The following is a 16,746-nucleotide window of genomic DNA, read 5'->3' on the forward strand; positions in this document are numbered from 1 at the left end:
CTTTCTTCTCTCAAAGACCCCTTTACCTTACTGCACACTGAAAGACTTTGGAGGGGCAGGAGGTAGAGGAAAGAGCTAGGAAGTTCAGGGATAGAAGATAGGATTCTTATTGAAGTATCGATGACTTCAGTTCTGAGAGACTAAGAAAGCTCACAGAAGAATCTTTGTGATCTGTGACAGGAAGCCTAAGGAAGGTCACAGGATTCAGCCTATGACCAAGTAAATACGTCTTGTTGTACACTTTCACCTTGCATTTGAAGGCTCTAGATTATAGGGAATAAAGAAAAGAACACATGGGAACGTGGATAGGAGAGATTTAATTGGGACCAAGACTCAGGGGAGAGAAGTCTATACAACAGAAAACCTGAGTCCTCAGAGAGACAAAAACCATTCCTTGTATTGCTCTCTACCTTCACTTCCCTTCACTTCTCAAGGAACACTAGACTAGGGATTTCTGCTAACTAGTCTCTCTACTCCTCCTTCTCACCTCCCAGGAGATACTCTACAACCTTCCCTTTCTCTTTCTTCTTTAGTTTCACTGGCATAAGGGACACTGACACTCCCCTCCCCTCTCCAGCATCATAGGGACAGAGACTTTTCCCTTCCCCTTATACACCCAGGAAACATTTGAACAGGGGCAGCTCCCTCCCTCCCCCCTCCCAAGAGATCCTAGAATGGGCTCTGTTTCTTATCCATATCCATATCACCCCATGGAGCCCAGGCTATAAAGGTTAACTCCCAACACACTGAGCAGAAACTGAAGCCTTGTATAAACTTTCATTTTTGTTTCTTCTAAAGGATCCAGATAGGACCAAGCAGCTGGTACCTTTGGACTCAAAGTAAGATGGGCCAGGAACCCCTCTGCCTTGGGTCTCTAGCTCTTCCAGCTTTGGGTAGTTTGACTCTGGCTCTAGCCTGGGGACCCATTAGTCTTTCACATGTTGCTTTCATTGCCTCCCCGAGCTCTATTGGCTCCCTTCTCCTGGGCAATGAGCTGATAGGACTTTCCAAGGCTTGGAAGGCTTAGCTCAGCATCCTGCAGCTCCAGCTCCTTCCGAGACAGATGCTCAATGATGGCAGCACCTACTGAGTCCCCCAGAACATTAGTGGTAGTTCGGAGACGGTCCCTGAGGGAAGAGAAAAGAACATTGATGCAGAAAACCCATAGACTGGGAAAAGATATGGGGTTTGAAGAGATAGCAATAGTTGGGAAGAGGCAGGGGGACAAATCTAGGTTGCTCCATATTATACAGCTAGGAACATGAAAACAATCTATTATGCAGCTAACTAGCCAAGAATAAAAACTGGATGTACCAAATCACTGTAATCTTGAGCAAGTTGTGGTTCCTCTTTGGGTCTCAATTTCCTTCCTGATTGTTTCTAATGTCAAGTTCTGAGATCCATTGTTTTAAGTTTTAAGGTCTCTTCCAATCCTGACATTCCATGTCCTTGGTGAAATGGAAGTGGGAGATTCCTAGAGAGTGAAGTCCAATGGACATAAGGGAAGCAAGATGCCACCCCAATGTGTACTTACAAGAACCAATCCACAGCTATGATGAGTGTGATGTCCTCTGTTGGGAGTCCAACTGATGTAAGCACAATGACCATGGTGACAAGGCCAGCCTGGGGAATTCCTGCAGCCCCTATGCTGGCGGCTGTGGCTGTGATGCTGCCAAATGGAGACAAGTCCAAAGAGACATAGAAAGAGAGAAAGAAGGAAGAAAAAGGTGAGGGTAGGGGAAAAGGTCATTTTTCTGGGAACATTTCCCTGAGCATAAAACATCATGAATAAAAAACATTTCTTGATCACTTGTGTACACTTGAGATTCCTTTTCCCTTGATAAACGCCTATGATTTCATAGAATCTCAGAGCTGAGTAGAATTTTATAAGGCATTTAGTCTAACCCATACACAAACAAGATCACTATCATGGCAGAAAGATAATTGTTATGTTAAAGGATATTGGACTGGTTTGATTTTGCCTTAAGTAGAAAAAAAAAAGGTTGAACAACAGATTTAAGTTGCAGGGAGATCAAATTAGGGTCAAGATTAAGAATAGTTTTCTCAGAATGAGAGGTGTCTAGAAAGTAAAAAGCAGGGTGCTAGTGGTCATTAGCAGATGCTGGATGACCATTTGTCAAGGTGATTGGAGAAGAGGAACCAGCATTGGGTCAAAGATTGCCCTATGGAGATGGCTTTTAATGTCCCTCCCAGCAGTAAGATTCTGAGATTTGACATTGGGAAGGGTATTCCCTAAGCAGCAAGTATGAGCATCCAGCTCAGTCTGCCCAGGTCTCTTTATTTTTTACTGTGAATTAATTATACAGCATCTGGTTTATGAATCAGTCTCTCATAAGTGGAAAACAGTCATCTAGAATCTAACAATTAATCAAACTGACTCCTAAAGTAGCAAAGATCCTGGACAGTAACCACTTATCAAGCTTCAGGGGAACACAATGAGACCCATCCTGAAGAAGTGTATGGCTACTCCTCATTTTCACAATATCCCTCATCCCTGGGCTCCCTATCACTCATGACTTCCTTTCACTATCACCCAAAATAGTGAATCCTTTTACTTCTACCTCTTTGCCTTCCCCTCTACCCAATACATGTAACCTCTTAACCCTCCCTCTCAATCTCATCCCCTCAGTGTCCTATCACTTACCCAATCCTCTCTCCACTCTCCCATTACTCATCCTAACTTCAATTCCACCCCATTCCCTACTACCATCAATCAGTAAAAAGCTCTCCCTTTTTACAGGTCCATATTCCCACTCCCACCACTAGGGAAGCCCCTCCCTCATATCAGGCATAGGACCAACAGTAGCATTCACCTGATGGTAGTGATCTGTCCCAAGTTGAGTTCATAATTGTTGACCTGGGCTATGAAGATAGCTGCTAAGGCTTCATAGAGGGCAGTGCCATCCATGTTGATGGTTGCCCCCACAGGCAACACAAACCTGGTGATGCGTCGATCCACACCAAGATTCTCCTCCAAGCATCGGAAGGTGATAGGCAGAGTTGCTGAGCTGGAGAGATAGGACTCCAGGAGCATTTCATGGACACCTCTCAGGAGGGGCCACAGAATGCTTTGGAGGGTCATGGACCAAGAAGAGACTAAAAGCCCAGATTCTCTGGTATTAAGAAAACACATTTTAATCCTATAGACTCAATTTATAAAGGAATAAAGTAATTTGGGGACCAGAAGGGAACCTGAACTAGCCCTTTGTGCAGGTGAGGTAGTTAGTAATCAGTGTGCTGTGAATGAATGGATGCTAGAGAGGCCTTTCACATCCCAGAAAGATCTCCTTCATTACTTTCAGAAGTCTCAGATCTCTACATCTTTCATCCTTTGCCTCTGAAAAGTCCCAATCTAAAGGATTCTCTATTACCTGAACAGACAAATCTCATCACTTTAGTAAAATTCTTTTATTTCTTCTTTGGGACAGGATCCTGAGGAAAGTGGGGGTAAAGGTTATCTGGAGAGGATAGACTTAGGGAGGGACAGTTTGAGGGAGTTTGAGAGTTCAGAGTGGAACTGAGGCATAGAAAGAGGGTGGTAAGAGAAAATCAAAGCTAACTAACCAGGTGGGAATTCAGGAAACCCAGTGCCATAGGTTATTGACTCCCTAGTGGGGTTATATAATCCTAAAATCTCAAAAATATTAGAGGTGTAAAAAACCCTAAATATATTTGGGTCCACACTAATTTTTCAAGTGGAAAAACTGAAGCCTTGGCAGAGGAAGTGACTTGCCCAAAGTCACACAGCAGATCAGTGCAAAGATAAGATTTGAGTCTAAGACTCTCCTTCCAATAGATCTATAGAATGACCCACATGGTATCACCTACAAAACCCAAGAGTCCATTAAAGCCCAAGCTTTTGAACAGACTCCCCAAGAGTGGGGGTCCTAGAGGTTTTGTCCTTTTACCCTGGAAAGAGAAGCAGAACTCTTTTTTTGTGAATTTGGGGTTCTGAGATGATATGAACCCTATACTACTTCATCTATTTGTATCTATTTCTTCCTATCTCTACTATATGAAATTCATGAGTAGCTATGACCAAAATAAATTATCATCACAATTCATCCTTGGACATTTCAACCTTTCATTCAGCTGATTCTCTAATATAGAGCTGCCAGTGGGGTGAACGTGTGATCAGTATCACACCACAGTAAGACATACCAAGATAACTGTGGCGGGGGGGTGTTTCTTGTAAATAAAGCTTTTTTAAAAAAAACTCATACTTTGGGATGTGATATAGAGAGTATTAGGAGAGAAGGAGGTGTTGAATTCTGAATAACTGGATAACGAACAAGGAAGGAAAAGGGGGTCAAGTAGGAAAAAATGCAGGAGCAGAGAGGGTGGAATAAGAATTGTACTTGGAATCCAGATACATTGACTCAAATCCCTGCTCTGATATTTGACCAAATGACCTTGAGCAAGTCACTGAATTCCTCTGGCCCTCAGTTTTCTCATCTGTAAAAATAAACTCTTTCTACCCAGCTTATATATTGTCAAGAAAATGCTTTATGATTTTTAAATCACTACATACACACACATACACATACATATACAGACAAACACATCTATATTTGTGCCATAATGCTATTTAGCCTAGACAGATATTATTTAAGGGATCCAAGTCTCTTGCCATATTGGTCACCCTGTTCTAGGTCAATTTTAGTTTACCAATATCTTTCCAAAATGTCACACTCAAAATCTGATACAATATTCCAGGAATGGATCATGCCTGGGGAGCCTTGAAGAGGGCCTTCTAGATGACTAGAAGGGACAGATGGAAGTTGGGACTGAAGGTGGAGATGGGGATTTTGTCTAGGGAGTCAGTACCTGGAGGAAGTGCCCATGGCTGTGATGAGGGCTTGCAGCATACCAGCGATGAAGGGGAAAGGATTCTTGTGTGTGATGAGGAAGTAGAGAAGTGGGAGAACACCACCAGCATGGATGAGCAGGCCCACGATGACAGTCAATGTGTACATGCCCAACTGTCCACCAACCACAGCTGTGTCCTCCATCTCTAGGATCTTCCCAGCAATGAGGAACAGGATACCCACAGGAGCATACCTAGATCCCAGACCAAAGTATATGTGTCATAAAGCTCCCTGGTTTCACCCCTAGTCAAGGCCAAGTTTTTTTTTAGGGAAACTGCTACTAAATTGTGTTAGTCTAGCTCCCCAGGACCCAAAGCCAAGAGCATCAATTCCTTTGGCTATTCTCCTATAAGGCACTTTACCCAGGTCTGGACCTGGGGCCATCTCCAGTACCTGGGTATCCATTACTCTCCTCTCTCCCTTGCCCCTCTGTTCTTCAATGGAAGGAGAGTGCTACAAACTCTAAGGCTAAAAAATTTGGGCTGAACTTTAAGTGGTCATTATTGATACAGGGGAATCATCCAAATGGGTGGTCCTGCCTCATCCAATATATCTCTTGCCAAGGCTTCCTGATTGCAGCAGAGTCAGGCATAGTTTTCAGAAGCACCCAACTCACACTGTCCATTCTCCACTATAGGACCTGGTTCCCTTACCCTTTCCCCTTGACTTCCTCTCCCCTTCTTCTTGGCCCTGCCTAGCCAAGTCTCTCATACCAACACTGCCAGCTTCAAACTCTTATCTTCTTGCTTCAAATCCTGTGTTCTTTTCACTGCATAATTTTATCTCTGGCTTGGATTTTTCTTTAATAAAATAGTGGAGTGGAAAGATTACTGATTCTGGGGCCAGAAAACTTAAGCCTAAATTTCAGCTCTTGCTACCTATGTGACCATAAGCAAGTCAATTCCTCTCTCTGATGGAGCAGTAGATGTAGTGTTGAACACATCATCAGGACATGTTCTAGCAATATGACCATGGACAAGTCACTTAAATTGTTTGATTCAGTTTCTTCATCTGCAAAATGGAGATAATAATAGCAATCATCTCCAGGTTGTAGTGAGAATAAAAGTACCCTCAAACAGAGGTTGCCCCTATCTACAGAGTTTCATTCAACTGGTTTCCTCAGTTGGGGTCTTTGTCTCTAGAATTGCTGTATCAAACTATTCTGCAACTTTTATTAGTTAAAAAAAGCAAGAAAGGGAAACAAGATCATTGATTTAGAACTGGAAAAAATCTTCACAACCATATGCCTAACCCTCTTATTTTACAGATGAGAATATTTGTAAAGTGCTTTGCCAACCTTAAAATTCTGTAACAAGCTAGTTGTTAGTATTATTACTAATTATTATATGAACCTCAGTTTTTCTCACATGTAAGAAGAGAAGATTGAACTAGATCAGGTGTTCTTAACTGAAGGTCTATGAAATTGGGAAAGGTAATATCAGTTTTCACCAATCTCTAACATAAAATTAGCATTTCCCTTCAATATGAATGTTGGCAACAAACCACAAGAATATTAGGTTTCACCAGACTGCCAATGAGGTCCGTGACATTTGAAAAAAGTTAAGAACCACTGAACTAAATGAAAGTTAAGGTCTCTTTCCAATTGTAAATCTCATGAAATGAAATGACTCATTGATGAACTAAAGCATTTATCAATGTAAGCTGGGCTTGAAACAAGTTACGTTTCTGTACCCCTGAACATTCCCCTGCATCTATTAGATGCCATAAAAGAGAAGGATTTCATGGGTCTAGAAGCAAATTGTCAGGAACTATTAATATAATCAAATCTATATATAAAAAACTAATAAAAATGACCTTCTGGAGTTTCTGAAAGGTTATCTCATGTTGCATGGAATAAAATGAAGGGAATAGACTGCTCAACGAATGACCAAGTGGACAAGCAGTGAAAATGACCAAGAATGCCATCTAGTTGGGATGTTAAACTTGCATTGAAGCAAATGATGTTCTCTCAGTCTAATTGGTTAGGGCATGGCAGTAGAAGGCAAGATGAAAATATAAGGCAAGCCAATTGGTGATTCTGCCATTTGAGTTTGCAGAAGTTTCCTGAGAGGAAAGGATGATGATCTGGAAATCAGCTAAGAAGGATCAGGAGTTGACTGGTAAAAGAATTTCCCATTTGCTTTGAAAGTAGAGGGCAGTAATACCAATTTCCTTAAAGGAAATCTGGGAATGCTCAGCAAAAGATTAGGAGGGGAGGGAGGGAGGAAGGGGAAGAAAAGAAGGAGGGAAGGTCAGTTCTTTCCCACAGTGAGAGATTTGGCCTGGAGTTTTAAAAATGCCTCTTTTGAATTGTTATTCCTTTCAATAAATGTACTTTATAATACAAACATTTATTTCTTTAGGTCAAAGAATTTAGGAGAGAGATAAGAATCTTAATGGGAAATGGGAGGATGCGTCAATTTTGAAAAATTTACGAAATATCTTATGACAATTGTCTTTACATTTTAAATTCTCTATTAATTGAACTAAGATAGGACTTAGACAGTCTGGCAGGATGAGTGCTCCCCAATCCTGATCCAATGTTCCGTGTAAGGAACTCAATCTGTGCAAATATGCACCTCTGAGATAGTAACTTGGACTCTGAACACCCTCTAGTGGTCCATACAGATATTGTGCTTCTATTAGCTATTTTCAAACACAACCCCAGGAAATACGTGTTCTTAAAGGATGGTTTTTCATCTCATGTTTAGAGTTAGAAAAAGATCATCTAATGCAATCCCCTCCTTTTACAGATAGAGGAAAAAGAGGCACAAAGAAGGCAATAGATTTGCCCAAAGTCACATTAGGAGAAAGATACAAAGATAGGGTTTGTACCCCGATTTCCTGAATCTAAATTATTTGTGCTTATTTTTCTCTACTGTGCACACATGTGGTAGGGGCATCAGCATAGAGAAAAACTGTTTAAGTCAGCATAACTCTTACATCAGATTTTTTTAGAGTGGAATAATAATATGTTTCATTTTTACAGAATTTGATGATTTTATTAAGTATCTGGCAAAAATTGTGGGCAACTGATGGGGCAAGCATTATCCTCATCTCAGAGGAGGAAATTAAATCTTTGGAAGTTTAAGGGACTTGCCCATAATGATGCAATTGCTAATTATGGCAAGGAGGCAAGATCTGAACCCACATTTTCTAATCCCAAGGCCTCAAGGCTCTTTCTGTTTCTGCCCACACATTCCTACATTTTGCATACATCTGGATCAAAGGAATATAGAGTTAGATCTAAAAAAAACTTTAGTAGTCATTTAGTTCAGCCCCTTCATTTTATAGACAAGAAAGCAGACTCAGAGAGGTTAAACAAGGTCACACAAATAGTAGAAGAATGACAATAAGTATCTGAACCCAGGTCCTATGACTTCAAATGAAATATTGTTTGTATTATACTAAATTCCATTTCATTTTGTATCTTTTTCATTTTAATTCCATTCTATAAATATAAAGGAAGTCTATATCCCTTTGAGTAACATGAAGCTAGGAATGAAACAAGACTTTTTTTTTAGGTTTTTGCAGAGCAAATGGAGTTGAGTGGCTTGCCCAAAGCCACACAGCTAGGTGATTATTAAGTGTCTGAGTTCAGATTTGAACTCAGGTACTCCTGACTCCAGGGCCAGTGTTCTATCCACTGCACCACCTAGCCACCCCTGAAACAAGACTTTTAATGTGAAATGAAAACATGAGACAATTTTGATAATTTTGTCAACTATTATAGGATCATTATATTTATATTTTAAACTCCTATTCAGTGAGCCAAGATAGAACCTAAAGTTACTCTCACTGTTTTCAAGAACTTTTTATGCCTTTATCATGATTTTGGAGTTTCTTAAGTTTTCAGTGGACATGTAGAGAGCTGTCACCTGATAACTTCCCCATTATGTATATGCTTCAAGACTTTTCTACTCATCTACTCTCCAAAGCCATCAGATCCACTGGACCTTATTTTATCCCATACTGGGGCCATATCCCAAGGGAATGGTATTCCCTAGTCCTTAGCCAGCTTCCTCCTACCCTTTATCCTTCCCCACAACCCTCTCCTTATCTGAATCATATATCTTCATGATCCTCCTTTTCTGACACATATCCAGCTTATGTATTCTCTAAAACTAGCTTCCCTACACCCCAATTTAAGTCCCCCCTCTCTAGTTGTTTCCCCACCTCCACCCCTACCTCATCAACTTGTGAGTCTCTTCTCTCTAGCTGGTTTCTTTTCCTGTTTGGTGTTCAAAGCCCTTCATACACTAGCCCCTTTCTTACATTTCCAGGCTTCTTATACCTTACTCCCCCAACATATAATGTTCAGTCTAGTGACAATGGCCTCTCAGCTGAACAAGACATTCCATCTCTCATTTCCAGGTATTTTTTTTTTGATTGTCCTTCAGGTCTAGAAGACTCTCCCTCCTCAATTTCACCTGCTAACTTTCCTTCCTTTCTTTAAGTCTCAACTAAAATCCCACTTTCTATTGGAAACCTTCCCTACTCCCTCTTAAATCTAATACCTGCCCTCTGTTCTTATTTCCTCTTAATCTTGTATATAACCTGCTTTGCATATATTTGTTTGAAATTTAGTCTCCCCCATTAGATTGGAAGCTCCTCACGGGTCACATCTTTTTTTCTCTTTTTGTATTCCCTAAGTGTCTGGCACATGGTAGATACTTAACGAATGCATATTAATTGATTGATTATCAACAGTACCCCTTTAGCATCTTCAATCTTTCCCATCCAGCTTTGAGCCCTAACCCCTTTGATCTCAAACTATAAACAGATCTATTCTGCTTTACTCACCAGATAATGACACCAACCAGTCTCATAATGGCTTCATTGAGGCTGTTGAAGAATACCTTCAGGGCATGGCCCTTTTGTTTCATGCTGCCAGTGACCAGGCCAAAACTGACTGAGAATACCACCAAGCCCAGAGCATTGATGCCACTAGCTGAGCCAGGTACAGGTACAGTCTCCTCAAAACTCAATACCTCCTGTAGGGTGCCAAGGGCACGGGTAACATTGTCCAAGACACCAGTACCATTGTCCAGGAGAGAAAGTGGTGAAGGGGAGGTAGTCAGTTCTGTCCTGTTTTCCATCTTCATGACGGTCCTGGTCACTACCCTGGTACTGTACTGTGTCTTGAACTGAAATCAAAAAGATCAAGCCACATCCACCACCAAGAACAAGTTGAACTAAATGTCTTCTGTGATCTTTTCTAACTTTGAATTTCTGTAAAGTTTCAGTATTCCCTCAACCCAAAGCTTCAGACTTTATGTTACCCTCTGGGAGGTCCTGGCAAATTGGACCTCTCTAGATCTTAACTTGGACATTTGATTAATAGATGCTTACCTACACAGGCCCCACTGTTTACTCCTAAAAGGACTTCTCTCCTTCCCTCCCATCCCTAGGCCCCCTTGAGCACCATTCTTCCACCCACCCCTTAAACAAAACATTGCCCCTTCTCCCTTACCTGTTTGAAGCAGGCTTCCACAAGATTGGGAGGGAACATATTCCTGCAAAGAACCATGAAAGGAAAACATTAAGGCTAAAACATAAGGAATAGTATCACCACAAAACATAGAACCTTAGAGGTAAATAAGACCTTGCCACAAAGAACATTAAGAAACACAACTGGAAAGAACTGCAGGAAGTAGATTATCCCTAGCTGAAAGTATCTTAGAATATCCTAGTTGGGGAGACACACACACACACACACACACACACACACACACACACAAACCCCTCTCTGATCATGCATGCTAACATCTACCTCCATTGCCTACATTACTTGAGCTGTAGATAATGCTAGCTATAAGAAAGCCAAGAACCTAACAGCTCTGACCTCACAGCAGCTATTACAAGACTGAGATGAATGGGACTTTACCCTAGAACAACAAAATTTAGAGAATGCTAATAGTGTCTGCAATTCATTAGCAGTGTTGAAACAATTGTGTTTAGCACCTAGTTAACAAAAATAATTAAATAGGAAGCTACAGTGAAAGAAGCATTGCAGTTCCTTCATGGACTAACCCATTCCTGCTTATGGTGTCACTGCTACTGTCTCTTTTCCCCTTCAACTAAATTTGTTTTTAAAAGCTGGTTTTAAGGTATTTCATGATGCTTTCCCCAATGCCAAAATTGCTAGCTAAAGCTTTATCTGATCTGTGATTTGCATAGTCTCCAATCACACAATAACTCCTGAATAGCAGTTACCTGACTAAACAGCTTATCTATTCTCCAACTCTCTCCATCAAGTTTCCTTGACAGGATCTTTGCAGTTCATTACTCTACCGTCCTTCCTTTCTTTACAATACAGTAATCCTTTGCAAGCTGCTTTCATCTTCCTCTCTCTCTCTCAAATATATATGTGTATATATATGTGTATATATACATATATATACACATATATATACATATATATGTTTATTTATATGTATATGTAAATATATTTGCCTCTATATTAATTCAGTTTCCAATTAGTGACCTAATTGAAATTAGGTATTCCAATTAGGTCTATCTTTCCATGGCCCATTATTGAATGTGATTTTTATTGCATTATGATTTGAGAAGGATATATTCACTATTTCTGCCTTTCTGCATTTAATTATAAGGTTTTTATGCCCTGGTACATGGTCAGTTTTTGTGTAAGTGCCATGTACTGCAAGAAAAAAGTATATTCCTTTCTGTCCCATTAAATTTCCTCCAAAGCTCTCATGTCTAGGTTTTCTAACATTCTATTTATCTCCTTAACTTACTTCTTGTTCCTTTTATGGTTAGATTTATCTAAATCTGAAAGTGGGAGGTTGAAGTCTCCCACAAGTAGAGTTTTGCTTTCTATGTCTCCCTGTAACTCATTCAACTTCTCTAAGAAGTTGATGCATACATATTTAGTATTGAAATTGTTTCATTGTCTACAGTACCTTTTAGGAGGATATGGTTTCCTTCCTTATCTCTTTTAATGAGATCTATTTTTGAAGCTGCTTTGTCTGGATTGCTAACCTGGCTTTTTTCACTTCTGCTGAAGCAAAATATATTTTGCTCCAACCTTTTACCTTTACTCTATATGTATCTTTCTGCTTCAAATGAGTTTCTTGTTAGCAGCATATTGTAGGATTCTGGTTTTTAATTCACTCTGCTATTCACTTACATTTTATGGGAGAGTTCGTCCCATTCACATTTAAATTTATAATTACTAATTCTTTATGGCCCTCCTTGATATCTTCCCTCCATTTGTATTTTTCTCTCTATATTAATTCAAAAGTCATTAGATTTAGATAATCAAAAGACTTCTTTGTTGTGAGGGAGGATTCTATGGGTTGGGGGAATGTATGTTAAGTGATAGAAACAGCTTTTTAGTATCAGTAAAAAAAATTTAAATAAAATAGTCAAAATATCTAGATTTAAAGTTCAAGCTCCACTATTAACTAGCTGAGCCCATGGGCAATTCATTTACCTACTCAGAAACTCAGTTGTAAGATCCTTGAGGATAAGATCTGTTTTAGAGACATAAAATCTGAGTTCAAATCCTAATTCTGCTACTTACTACCTGAATAAAATTCTAAGAAATTTCATTACTCTGGGCCCCAGTTTCCTCATATATAAAGTGAGATAATTCCATTAGATAATCTTTCTAATTTTTTCCAATTCTAAAAGTAAGAATCTTTGTGATGATAATTCCCTAACTATGCATACAGGAAAAACCAAGTAGATGAAGAATGACTGTTGATCAGAGTATGTGAAGCAATTGGATACAAAACTCACAAATCTTTCATAACATAGACCTTAGACAGTCACCGTAAATGAACAATAAGCCAAGCATGGCTAGTACATGGTCAATTTTTGTGTGTAATGCTTTTAAGTGACTACATACTCCAGGAAACAAAATCTATTTTTAAAACGATTCTTCTGGTGATGCTGTATAGCTTTGATTCATTGAACATTGTACTTGGTAGTCAAAAATTAGATACAACATATTACCCATGAGAAATTTCTTAGGATACATATTGTAAAGAATGTCATAAGAAGGTGTGGTGTTCATGCCAGCCAGCTATCCAGTCAAAAAGTATTTATTAAATTTCTACCAGGTAATAAATGCTGGGGATATGAAGAAAAGCAAAAAATAAAATACTTCTGCTCTCAAGGAGTTCAGTCTCCTGGACCCAGAATGATCAACAAGCTTTGCTGATGATATACTTGCAATGGCAAGCAACCTAGAGGGAGCTCTGTAGCAAGGGGTGGTGGGGGGGTGGACCTGTGGAAATTTATGGGAAAAGAAGGACAGGAATCACTTAAGATGAGAAAGTTTGGATGAGTTATGATCTTCAGTGATGGAGGAAGCACCATACTGACGAGGTCTCAGATCCATTGACATACTTTCTATAAAACTTGTGAGATTTCGGTTCTAGGTCTGAGATTGCCATTAACTACTTATGAAACATTAGGGAAATTACATCATATTTTCCCCTTGGTTAAAAAAATGAGTTGTTGGACTAGTAGGTCTTTCTTTTTCCCTATTCTGTTCTTTTAAAATTAAGTATACCCTTCCATAGTTATATTCTAGACATATGTTCCATCCCATGAAATCTCTTACCTTGAAGTGGGTGAGATGAGACTAGACATGATAGCTCTCTTTACACATCTGAAAAACTGCTATATGGATATAGGATTGGATTTCCTCTTGTCTCAGAGGTAGAATTAAAAGTAAATTGAAGAGAGACATATACCAGCTCAATATGAGAGAAAACTTATTAATAATTAGAGTCATGCAAAAGTGAATTGGTCTTCCAGTGAGATATGCAGTGAATCTCCTACTATTCTGCCTTAGAAAAGAGGAAATTGAGATTCAGAGAGGTGAAGTCACTTGCTCAGAGTCACAAATGAGAATAGAATCAAACCATCAATTAAGCAGAAAGTATTCATGAATTATTTTCTTGTGTTTATCCCTATGCTTGGTACTGAGAAACATGAGACTCTTAACTGTCCTCAAGGTATTTACAGAAGGCTTGAAGAAATGACTACCTCATGAAATAAAGAACTTAAGGAACAGCAGTAAGACTAGTTTCCCAAGGTGTGAGTTCAACTAGCAAGGAAGAAAGAAGGAAAGAGACATAAGTCTGCTGATGTTGGGCAACAGGACAGGAGTGTTTCTGGATCTGAGAGGAATAAAGAAGAACACTAACCTGACAAGGTCCATGAAGGCATCAGCTGTAGGGATAGATTCAATGCGGCCCTCTCGGTGAAGCCCTTCTTTGGATCCTTTCCCAGGATGAATGATAGTGACCATGAGAATGCCAATGAAGACAGCAATGATTGTTGTCACCATGTAGTAAACAGCGGCCCGCATCCCCATCCGCCCCGAAGCCTTGTTGTCCAGAGATGCCATACCTGGGAAAAGTCATACAGCTCAGCACTCTGCTTCACCCTCACTACCAGATCAGTTCCTCTATATGACACCTACCTTACTTCCCTTTAGTCCACCCACCATTTATATCCTTCTTTATTGACTCCCTATCCCAACAACTCTATTTCTATACCCAATTCAAACTTCACAGGACTCCTCAAACTCCACTCCATCCCTTCTTCATTGGCTCCCCTCTGATTTGCCTTCCAACTATATCCCCTTTCCACTGATTCTCCTACTGATTACCTACCATTATCATTACTACATAACCTTACACTTCTACATCACCATTATCATCCCCTCCTATCTCTAGACTTTCCAGGTCTTCTGTTGCCCAAAGTATATACCATGGTACTTTGGGCTCTAGGAAGTATTCTCTCCTGGCACAAGAAGCAGAGCAGGCCATGCTCCAATTTTCCCTAGACATAAAGGGCAGTTGTGGGGGACATGTCCTAGATGGTCTTACAAAAGAACTCACCATATGGTCATTGACCTGGTCATTTTAGGTACATAGAGCTAGAGCTTAATTTTCTGGCACTCAGAATTACCTAATAGGGAGAGCCCTAGACTGGCATTCTCCAGTTCAAAAATCTTGTTGGAATCACATGTAAATATTTTTTGGTCATTCATATTCCCATCCCAATCTCATAAAACCAATCTTGTTTTACAAACTTTTATCATAAACACACACACACACACACACACACACACACACACACACACACACACACACACCACCACCACCACCACCACCACCAATAAAAGCTATCACTGACTACCAACATCTGAAAGCTTCTTTTTGATTCCCCTTATTCCCCCACCAACCTTCCCCTCTCTTTTGACTTCTTGCCCCCATAACAAGGCTGCATCCACAAAGTCCAACATTCTTCCATTTTTGTCCCACTCTGAAAAGAAAATCTAGCCCACACATGCTCTCAAAAAAGAGATGTGGGATGAACAACAAATAAAAGGAGGTAACTCCTTAGAGCCAAAGGAAACTGAGTTTGACTCTTCAATGGAAGAGTCAGGATCAGTGGGTCTGAATAGTTGGTGTGAGTAAAGACTTGAATAGGAAAACTTGAATCCCTAGATAGAATAATTACTCTAGGTTGCATTACAGTCTCATTCCAGGTTAGTGATGGCTTTGGACTCAAGGATCTGGACCAAGGTCATGCTTATGTGCATGCAGACATGGGCCAAGATAATATCCTCACATGTGGGATGCTAGAAAGAGAGTTTTGGAGGAAGATTTGGGTCTCCTTACCTGTGATTAGGCTGGATACAATGAGGGGCAACACCAACATTTGCAACATCCTCATCAGCAGCTCTCCAGGAAATGAGAAGTATTTAATCTGACGATAGGTCAGCTGATAAGGGCGCAGGGCAAAGGCAAGGCTGATCCCTAAGGGCCGAGAAAAAAAGTGGGAAATAAAAGTGATGAGGGACTGTAGGTCTCCTATTGCTCAAAGGTAACCAAGCTGCAGTCCATCAACAGGACAGCCCTAGACAAGACCCATATGAATGTATTGAGGGCAAGGAGATTGTCTTCTAGACCTTTGCTCAACCTGAACTACTTCCCAAACCCCATCAACACAGACTTTGTTCTAAATCATCCATCCAATAGACACCCACTCCCCTGACAGTAGTGTCTGTAATTCACTCTGCCGTGCTTACCAATGACCACAGCACTGACTGTGAGAAGGATGAAGGCATTTCTCCGCAGGAACCGGAACACTCGCTCCCGGTTCATCATTTGGATTTGCAGTCGGGTTCTGGCAGCACGCTGCTGCATGGAGTCCTGGAAACTCTGTAGCCAACTCTGCCTCCCAAGACGCTGGGAAACACTTTCCCTCAGGAAAAGGCTGTTTGCGTGGCTACTCATCCTTAGAACCAGTGCTCAGGCCTGTGGAGACTTTGGAGAGCAAGTACACAGGGAGCCCCAGCTCTGGGAAGAAAAGAGCAAGGGCTGAAAGGAGGGCAGCCATGGTGAGGAGGTGGAGAGGGATGCGGAAAGAAATGAGAACAAAAGAGGACAACCTAGAAAAGCTCCTCTATGTTTGGCTATTAGGTGCATGAACTTAGAAGAAACTTGAAGCTAAAATTCAATTTACAAGGTTGAGGTATGTGATGAGAATGGTGAGATGGAGTGGCTGTCTTCAGAGTCCTACATGAGCCTTCTAATAGGAATTATATAGAGATTTCCTTTATCATGCTGAGAAATATGTGGGGAACTGATGCTATCATTATCACTTGCATCAGAAAAGTTTCTGTTGTTAAACAAAGAGAACTTTAGAACAGGTATCCATAACCTTTTTTATCTACTTTTTTCAATTTTACAAAATAAAACATAAAATCATTGTCATGAGTACAGCAAAACATAAGAGAGGATCGATAATATAAAACAATAAATTTCTATTTCAATAAAGCTTAATATAATAAATAGTACACATTGTA

The 16,746-nt window shown here is 40.2% G+C and overlaps 1 protein-coding gene across 5 annotated transcripts; it reads right to left on the minus strand.

The window, feature by feature from the left end:
* Positions 1 to 717: 717 nt before the first annotated feature.
* Positions 718 to 16,174, minus strand: SLC1A6 (solute carrier family 1 member 6). 5 transcript variants are annotated; one of them, XM_074200082.1, is made up of 10 exons: positions 15,967 to 16,174; positions 15,557 to 15,694; positions 14,072 to 14,276; positions 10,363 to 10,405; positions 10,021 to 10,036; positions 9,693 to 9,972; positions 4,849 to 5,082; positions 2,835 to 3,029; positions 1,535 to 1,669; positions 718 to 1,127 (listed from the first exon to the last, which is right to left on the minus strand). In XM_074200082.1, the coding sequence occupies exons 1-10, from the start codon at positions 16,172 to 16,174 to the stop codon at positions 935 to 937; spliced, it is 1,647 nt and encodes a 548-aa protein (XP_074056183.1). In that variant the 3' UTR covers positions 718 to 934. The 5 variants fall into 5 exon arrangements, with proteins under 5 accessions (XP_074056183.1, XP_074056184.1, XP_074056182.1 ...); XM_074200083.1 differs by lacking the exon at positions 1,535 to 1,669; XM_074200081.1 differs by having other exon boundaries at positions 9,693 to 10,036.
* Between the last annotated feature and the right edge of the window lie 572 nt (positions 16,175 to 16,746).

This window comes from Macrotis lagotis, chromosome X (genome assembly GCF_037893015.1).
Source record: "Macrotis lagotis isolate mMagLag1 chromosome X, bilby.v1.9.chrom.fasta, whole genome shotgun sequence".
NCBI lineage: Eukaryota > Metazoa > Chordata > Mammalia > Peramelemorphia > Peramelidae > Macrotis > Macrotis lagotis.

Excerpts from the sequence above, each read along its gene's own strand:
- SLC1A6 (XM_074200081.1), bottom strand. The coding sequence starts at position 16,174 with ATGAGTAGCCACGCAAACAGCCTTTTCCTGAGGGAAAGTGTTTCCCAG. Across the intron at positions 10,406-14,071 it reads GCCTTCATGGACCTTGTCAG|GAATATGTTCCCTCCCAATC; the intron begins GTTAGTGTTCTT and ends GGTTCTTTGCAG. Across the intron at positions 1,670-2,834 it reads GGACAGATCACTACCATCAG|CATCACAGCCACAGCCGCCA; the intron begins GTGAATGCTACT and ends TCCATTTGGCAG.